This window comes from Chelon labrosus, assembly GCF_963514085.1.
Source record: "Chelon labrosus genome assembly, chromosome: 11".
NCBI lineage: Eukaryota > Metazoa > Chordata > Actinopteri > Mugiliformes > Mugilidae > Chelon > Chelon labrosus.
In genome coordinates, this window is record NC_140344.1 from 14685259 (window position 1) to 14694209 (window position 8951).

General features: G+C 40.7%; 1 protein-coding gene across 1 annotated transcript; it reads left to right on the forward strand.

Annotated features, from left to right (window-relative positions):
• Positions 1–3011: 3011 nt before the first annotated feature.
• Positions 3012–3987, forward strand: foxb1a (forkhead box B1a; the record flags this gene model as incomplete). Its single annotated transcript, XM_084555055.1, has 1 exon — positions 3012–3987. The coding sequence occupies exon 1, from the start codon at positions 3046–3048 to the stop codon at positions 3985–3987; it is 942 nt and encodes a 313-aa protein (XP_084411181.1). The 5' UTR covers positions 3012–3045.
• Between the last annotated feature and the right edge of the window lie 4964 nt (positions 3988–8951).

Consider the following 8951-nt stretch of genomic DNA (forward strand, 5'->3'; position numbering starts at 1 on the left):
GGTTGGTTAATGGCCTAAATCTACATTGCCTGGAGTCTGCAATGGAGCTTCATATTAATCAGACTGCACTGCACCTGGACTATATCTATAAACCCCAAAGCATTTAGATTAATTTAAAAAATAATAGTGAAATAAAATCAACACAACATTTGTATTATTTGTATTAATCAATCTTAATTTTCCAACTAAGCTCATCCCTTGAATACACGTTTTCCTGCCGCACTCTGAGCTTAAATTCCCCCCTAATCGTTCCCTGAATAGCAGTTTTCTTTCCCTCTCCGTAGGTCTGGGTGGCAGCATATCTCAACTCGATTCAGTGTGACAATATTGTTTGGCTATCATTCGCTGCTTTAGGATGAATGGCATCGATCCTCTTTTAACAACATTTGTTTCCTATTGTGTTCGGGGGGCGCAGCAGAGGAGGGCAGACGTGTGAAAGTGGCTGTTTGATTCTCTTTTTCATCCCCATGACCTCAGCTTTTGTGTCTCGTCACCCTGGGAATGTCACGCCTCACTACTCTACTTTAAGATGTTTCAGAAAGTGCCCTTTGTTTTCGCCCCTCTCCTTTTTTTTAGAGCTCACACAAAATTGTTCTTGGTCCCCTCCTGCTATAAAGGATACTTCAGACCGAGGCACGGTTCACAAGTGCAATGCAATTTGGCTTATCCCAACCTTTGTTCGGGTTTCTACAAATGACCAAACATAGTGCAGACTTGATCTACTGCTGCTTGAACTCGGGAGTTTGGGAGCAGCTAAAAAAAAAAACCTTTTCAGATTCAGAGTCATGGTGGTATTTTCAGTGTGTGCATTCGACAGGGACAAAAGGCCTACCAATATCCCATAACCCTGAAGCTCAAAAAGCCACTCCGTCTGTGAGTGAGAGGAGTCAGGGCAGAGAAAAAAAAAAAATCACTGCCTATGTGGCTCGGCTGGTTAATGCGATTGTTGCAGGTTAACTTCCAAACTGACACGAATCTGCGCTGCGAATGAATTAAACCGGCAAAGATTATACAGTTGAAGGGGGGAACTATAAAATGATCACGCGTAAAAATACGGAAGGGTCCGTGCGTAATAACACCTATTTAATGTGTTTTCATTTTAGATCATAGCACAATTCTACGATTGCAATATTTGCACGAAACGGACGGGACAGTAACAAACACAGACCGTGTTAATCTGATCTATGACACATACATATACTTTAAATTAATGAATGGGCTGGATGTCAGAAGGCGTTTGGCACTTGGCAGTGTGTTGTCATTATCCGCGGTGTGTGAGATGGGTCGACAGGGCCACTTCCTTTTGGACAAAACCTTTTCAGCTCAACATTAATGCGAAATGACAGGTGTTAAAAGCCACTCTGCAGGAAAAAAAATAAATAAATGAAACCACAGGCTGGAAGTTTGAGACTAGTCACCACGAAAATAAAGTTTCCTATTTATTTATATTATGGCACATTTATTTCTCATGTTTCCTTTAAAAATAGAAAAGAAAAACTGTGTAGTTCTTATTTTTAATCGATTCATTAATGTATTTGTTTATACCGATTGCATGGTTTAGATTGTTAAACAGTCCTCACACAGAGGGGAGGACACTCTTCTTCAGCCAGCTCCTGCGTTTCTGGGTGAAAGTGGCTCGGCGTCCCCCGCAATGCGCTTCTTTTCGTAATCCATCAGACTGGTGATGGGGTGCACTGTGGGTTTATGGGGGGAAATTAGCATAAATTATGAGTAAATCTGCGTGTGCGTGTGTGTGGTCCCTGGCATTGCAAACCCTCCAAGCGGAAAGGTGGCCCTGGCCAAAAGCTTGAATAGCAATAGCTCAAAATAGGCTTCCCATTTGGTTTTCACATTCATATAATTGACTTATGGATATTTTATACAGTTTTCACCACACCATCCTCAAGGGTTTATTTGCATTTCTGAAGTACTTTGGAATCTTCTTTACATAAACACAATGGACCTGATTGCCTCATGAAGTTTCAGTTTGAACAGCATTGTTTGCATTGTGGTGATGTTTTCATATCGTCTACTTCCTTTGCTCAGCTCTGGGCGAAATTAGCTGAGTAAAACTAATAGTCGGCTCATCAGCAAACTTGCTCGTGGCGAATTATTTTGCGTGGCGTGTGCATTTCGTAAACAGTGTCAGACCGCGATTGGTGGGAAAGTAAAAAAAAAAAAAAAAAAAGCATTTTCTCAGCGTTTTATCTGAAAAATCAGCTTCACTCAGACACACAATATGATCAGCATGCTTAAATAATCTGTGGACATTTAAAAAAAAATTACACATTACACACATCACTGCAAAAACAGAAGGATTACTAAATCTATTAGAAGCAAAATAGATACAAAAAATAATTGTATAATGACACGAAACAATTAAATTACAACGGTTTTAATTTCCCATGTAGCCTACTTGTGAAGTTTAACTGCAAAGTCCGCTGAAGAAGTATTGCGCATACCTTCACACACTGAGTGCCATCGCAGTTCAATTCCGGTTACCGAGCCTTTTCGCCCCCTTTTTCTGTCTTCAAATGGAAATGATTTCCATTGGCCCAAGGTGTCCATGTAAATAGGTGTAAATGAAACCAGATTATGCCTTCCTCCCAGCCCCCGCCTCCCATGGCAATTGTCATGTGATAGCAAAGAGGTGGCACATTAATGGAGCGCCTCTACAGGGGTCTTTTCTGCTCATGTCACTACATAAAACTATCAGATGGTTAGAGGAAGGCCATGGAGGCATACGCTTAGCTAGTCTTATCAAGGACGCCAAATGAAGTCTATTCAACTCTGCTAGCGGGACAAGCTGACTTACTTTGCAAGAAAGACTTACAGCAGCCGTCATTCCATAAATGTGCACCGTCCTCTCCTGTGCTCGCCTGCTCACTGCAGAGGCGCCCGACCTCGCTGTTTTACGCGCAGCGCAACTCCGGCTTTGCCTGCACTGAAACTTTACCCAGCGGTTGTTTTCATGACGAGCAGCGAGCCGTCGCCAAGGAATTAAAGGAGACTACTTTTTAATTGCTTTTCCGAAAATATCCAAGGATGCCTCGTCCGGGGAGAAACACGTACAGCGACCAGAAGCCACCTTACTCTTACATCTCCCTCACTGCCATGGCGATCCAGAGCTGCCCGGAGAAGATGCTGCCCCTCAGTGAAATTTACAAGTTCATCATGGATAGATTCCCTTATTACAGAGAAAACACTCAGCGGTGGCAAAACTCTCTGCGGCACAACCTCTCCTTCAACGACTGTTTTATCAAAATCCCCCGGCGCCCAGATCAGCCAGGTAAGGGCAGCTTCTGGGCTCTGCACCCCAGCTGCGGGGACATGTTTGAGAATGGAAGTTTTCTGAGGCGCCGCAAAAGGTTCAAGGTGTTAGGTGCTTCCGATCACTTGGCTCCCAGTAAGCAGTCGGATGCTGCCCATTATCTCCAGCAGCAAGCCAAACTGAGACTGAGCGCCCTGGCAGCCACCGGCACACACCTCCCTCAGATGTCATCTTACAACCTCGGAGTGTCCCAGACGTCAACTTTTAAACACCCGTTCGCCATTGAGAACATCATCGCCAGAGAGTACAAGGTCCCAGGAAGCCTGGCGTTCTCCACCATGCAGTCCATGTCTGCCGGGTACCCGCTGCACAACCAGCTGACGACAGCCTGGCCCCACATGTACAACACCAGCGTGATTGACACGGCGGCTCCGATTTCCATGGCAAGCAGCGACTACAGTGCCTATGGCGTCCCATTAAAGTCTCTGTGTCACGGGGGACAGTCCTTACCGGCCATTCCTGTGCCAATCAAACCCACTCCGACCTCCATGGCCGGTTTCTCGGCGCTACCTCCCCACATCCCCGCGTTTCTATCAAACTCTCCGCAGTCTCTGAGCCCGACTTCCCCACAGACAGCGACGAGCCAAAGCAGCCCTGCGACCCCGAGCGAGACTCTGACGAGCCCCTCCACACTGCAGTCTGTGGCCGTGCACTGACCACCTGAACTTTTCCCCCAGTAAACGAACTGCTGTCTGGCTCCCGGGCCCCTTTGCCAAACCCAAAGTTTATATTTTCTGCCGTCGGAAACTATCAAGGCGAGTTGCAGATGCATATCGATTTATTTGTGTATGTGTTGAATGTGTCGCTTTAAATCGTGTCAAGTCCAGCACAGAATCGCACAGCGAAGTATTGCTCTTGAAAATATAAATTATTTGATAGTTCTATTTTTCAGTTTATTGTGAAATGTGAGTGTTGAAAATGGAGCCACTGGTGAGGGGGGATCCAGGGGGCGGATTTGTTTTGGCGGCACCAACTCTGATTTTTAAGTGCTTGCAAATCCCGTGACAGTTTTTTTCTTTCCAGTTTTTATCAAACAGCAAAACTTTTGCACCGTTTCTGTGTGACCACTGTAATGTCGATGAAATTGCGAGGCAATGGCTCCGTGTTTTTGTTTGCTTTTAACACTGGAACGATGGGTAAGGTATACCAAATAGGAATAGATTTGTTCATCCATCCTTGTACAAAAAAAAAAGAAAAAAAAATAGAAAGCAAACTTGAGTTATGAAATCTTTTCAAAATCGAAAAGTAGTATTGTGAGACGTCCTCCAAATGCAAGATGTGAATACTGCAGAAATAACTGATACTGAAATGTTGTAAAATGCACTTTTTAGTTTTATGTTTTAGATATCTATTTTCCAGAAAATGTTCTGTGAAGCATTTAATTTAAAAGGCTGTGGTGACCATGTGTATCCGATGCTGTAAATTTGTACTTTTTTTTTATTTTTTATTTTTTAGGTAAAGCATGCATTCTAAACATTTGTGTTGTTACTGTTGTTGCTGTTGTTGTTATCGTTGTTGGTTTTTTTTTTTTTTGGTTTGTTTATTTTTTTGCAAGCATGCGTGCTTTCGAAAAGTGTGCAAACAGTCTGCAATGAATTGGGAAAAAAAAGTCTGGTCATCGAAATATTTTCTCATTAAAAGTGAAGTAAACAATCAAAATGTTTCTGAAGATTTAATACAATACTTTGAATTATTATTATTATTATTATTATTCAAATTACATAAGTATTATTTAACTAGGCAAATTTTATGGGATATTATTATTTTTTATTTTTGACTACAACTTCTTACAATAATATTATAATAATATTAATAAAACAATCAATAATAATAATAAGAAATATAAAATGAAAAATGAATCACAATAATGACAACAATCTGTATTCAGACCTGTATGATTTCAGAGTGTTGGAGAGGCAGAGAAGCTGTGTGGAGAGGCATGAATCGTGCAGCCGATTAGGATGCATGGAGCTGTGATGCCCTGGCCACAGCGCAGACAACTAGGCTCATTCATCAAGCAGGGCTAAACACAATTAAGGCTCGACAATAAACATTTAGAAAAGCTGCACAGAGTCTAAATAAATAGTGTTTTGTTTTGTTTTTTTTTACACGAAAAGTCACAGAGGGTAATTAAATCAATGTCATGTCTAATTTTTATTCCATCCTGATTTTCTTTTTTTTCTTTTTTTTTTTATTTAGCGACTTTATTCAACAGGTTTATAAATACCGCAAAAAATGCAACCTGCACGAGGTCTTTTAAAATTACACAGGCTCGGAAATAAACAAAAACATAACGCGATTTCTCTGCCTCCTCCACGTAAAAGCAACAGCCTATTTCGGGGGTATTAAACAAATAGGCCTACTTTAGAATTCCGTCACTTTATGCGATCCAGTAGATCAAATAAAGGGTCTCGGGCCACTTCATTCTCCCTCATTCACTTGCATTGAAAGTGCAAAGAATGGTAAACTTAGACTGGGCCACCAATGTAGATTTAGCCTTTTTTCAGCAAGACAAAAAGACTGATTTTTCACAAACACATTGCTGACTGGGGAACTAGGAAACGAGCCGAGAGACCCTTTTGGAATTTAAATCCACCCCTCCCCCACGGACTGTTTGTACAACAGTGTTAGTTCTTTTTTCTTCTTCTTCTTTTTTTCCTTTCCCCCCACCCCAACTTTGCGCATTTGTGTGCGTAACATTAATTCTGACTCCGGACGATTAACTGAATCTGAAACGACAGAATTACACTTTAGAAGAAGACACGTATTTCCGGCTGGTTGTGACAATTGCATTAAAATCAAATTAATTAATTGAAAAGTGGAACTTTTTCGCTGAGTGAAAAAAAAAAAAGAGAAAACACCTGTGTCACACAAGAGAGAAAAAAAAAATCGGTGACAACATAGTCTGATATTTATTTACTACAAGTTTACGTTTCTTTTTGATTAATTTGGATTTTGGTCTTAGTAATGCACTGACACGAGCAAAAGACTTATTTATAAATATGGAAAATAAATAGTGTATTTTAAACTGTAAATATATTGCAAATGTGAATTGGAAAAAATAAAGTTTTAGTTTAATGTCTTATTAAAGAAGGGAGCAGACTTAAAAAGCACCACTCCATCTATACAGTTTTGGTTTATATGATACAGTAGATGGAGCTGATTCACTGGACTGAAGTCAGTGTAAATAAAAAAAAAAATTAGTTCTATTACAAATAAATGAAACCCTTAGCTTCTCCTGAATATATGAGCAAAAGGATTTAACCCTTTAGAGAACCAATGGGAAACCACTTGTTTTAAAATAAAGTCACAGGCCACGAGAGAAAGGCATCAAAACCAATCTTTCATTAATTTTTTTTTTTTCAGAGCAATGCAAACAATGCTGTTCATAAACCCTCTTTTTCCTTTTTTTTAAGCAGCACACAGCAGGGTTTTCCTAATTCTTGTAAGGTTTAGCTTGTCTCTCACTCCATAAAACAAATAAATCCAGTTCTTGCTATTTGACTCAGTCCAGTAGCATCAGTATGAACTCGGTTGTGTAATCGAAGTCTGCATTGTCCTTGTTCTCTCCAACTATGTTCCACTTAGACAAAGAAGAAGGTCATCTTAGGCAGGGGATGAAATATAGACCACATGCAAAACCCCAATGTTGTCGTTTAATTAAAATAATTCATTAAAGTGGAGGCCCAAGGTAATTAGCATGTATAATTTATGATTTGCTTAATGCATGCAGGCAGTGGCCTCTGCAATAAACTCAACTTAACCTCAAGTACAGGGAACTGATACGGACAGGGTGCTGTTATTTACTGTGTGTTTACTGTTTGGATATTTGTCAAGAGGAAGCAAGTGTTTCAGAAAACCCTGGCTTCCACTGTACACAAATAACTTATTTTTTATGTGTTTATCTTGGAGATTTATGCTCACTCATAAGATGAGCTGTCAGATTCGCTGTAAGGTGGTGTGGTGTGTGTGTAGGGGGGGTAGATATAGGGAAGTGTCTTCACTATTTTCAGGATATGTTCACGGTTATAACGGCGGTCCACTATTGTAGAAAACAGTTTACGCTGCCTGTTTGAGCTGACAGAATGAGGACAGAGGCAAACACCACGAGGTAGCTCATCCTCTCTCCCACGGCAGGCAGGCTGGCTGTCAGCGTCGACTTTTAGCCGGGGCGAAATAATCAGTGATAGACAAAAGTTGCTTTAATTATACTCTGCAAATGTGTCAATCCTTGACAAGCCTTTTGACATTTTGAAACATGGCTAGTGGCTATGTTTTATTATTTCTTGCAAGTACATGTGGTTTTTTTTTTAAACATAAAGACAACAAAGTAAAGCAAATATTTTCAGATGGAGCTGTGGACCATGGTAAACAGATTTATTTTAGTGGTAAATGGAGCAACTTGGGGATCTTGTGATGGGCAGAAGAGGAGCTGCTATCATTCATTTAAACTTGTTTGTTTGGGCCCATTTGGCACTTTAGCCCAAGAATAAACAGCTACAACAAAAGCAGATCACACATAGTTTGATCTTGGTAAATTGTACAATTCATAAAATAATAAATTTGCTTCATTAAATAATACTGTATGGGAATGACACTCCTGTCCCGACAGAGCACGTCACACTATATGGTTAAATCATCAGTCATAATGCGTGACTCCCAGGTTAAATACATTACATGGCTGTGTCTGAGGGCAAAGGGCAGGTATAGTGGGCAGCTGGAGGGAGAGGCGGGGGGAATGCAGCAACATTCAAGGCTGGCTCAGCCAAACACCCATGTGTGCATGAAATTAGAGTGTCAACATCTGATTCATGCTGCTGGGTGGTGACTGTGAAACAAATTATGTCAGCGGGTGGTGGCGGCGAAATTCCGCTGAGCTGCAGCAGACGGTGGCTAAACGCAGAAGTTATGGCAGGCCGCGGGTTCTGTTTCATAAAGTGTGGCGAAACTTTTTTTTAGTTTTTTAGGCAGTAAATTTGAAGGTTTTCTGCACACGTGCTCGGTCGTCATAAAAAAATAGAATAAAATGGTGAACGTTTATTTGGAAGAATTGTGTTTCGGAAGCAGGCCTGTGCTGCTGACAGGGGAATGTTTAGGAACTCTAATGGAGGTAGGCGTCACAAAGAGGATTCAATGGTTCTAGGAAATGGGGTGATAATTGTTGCTTGAGATAAGGATGGGTATTGTCATTGGTGTAAATGCAAAGGTTCCCGTTCTGACATTGTTGGCATCACAATAGGTTTTTTATAAATAGTAAAAAAAAAAAAGAAGAGAAAAACATAATTTTATAATCATTAAGATTAGCAAAAACCTCTCCTCTGTGGCTCTTCCTAATCCAAGTATCTACAGAGGGCACCATATGCTGTACAGATTGTAAAGATATTAAAGGCAAATTTGTAATATTTGATTCCTAGCTATATAAATAAAGCTAACATGACTAATAATATAATCTTAGATGAGATACTCTTTCAAAGAGCAGGAACACTCACAGATTCCTTTCTCAGTTTAGAACACGAGTGAGAAAGAAGTTCAACTCTCTGCCGTCTCTGTTGTTTTTGCCTGAGTGTATGACAGTGTTGGGCGGGTTGAGACAAGGTGAAGAGCACAACCAGCAGAAAAA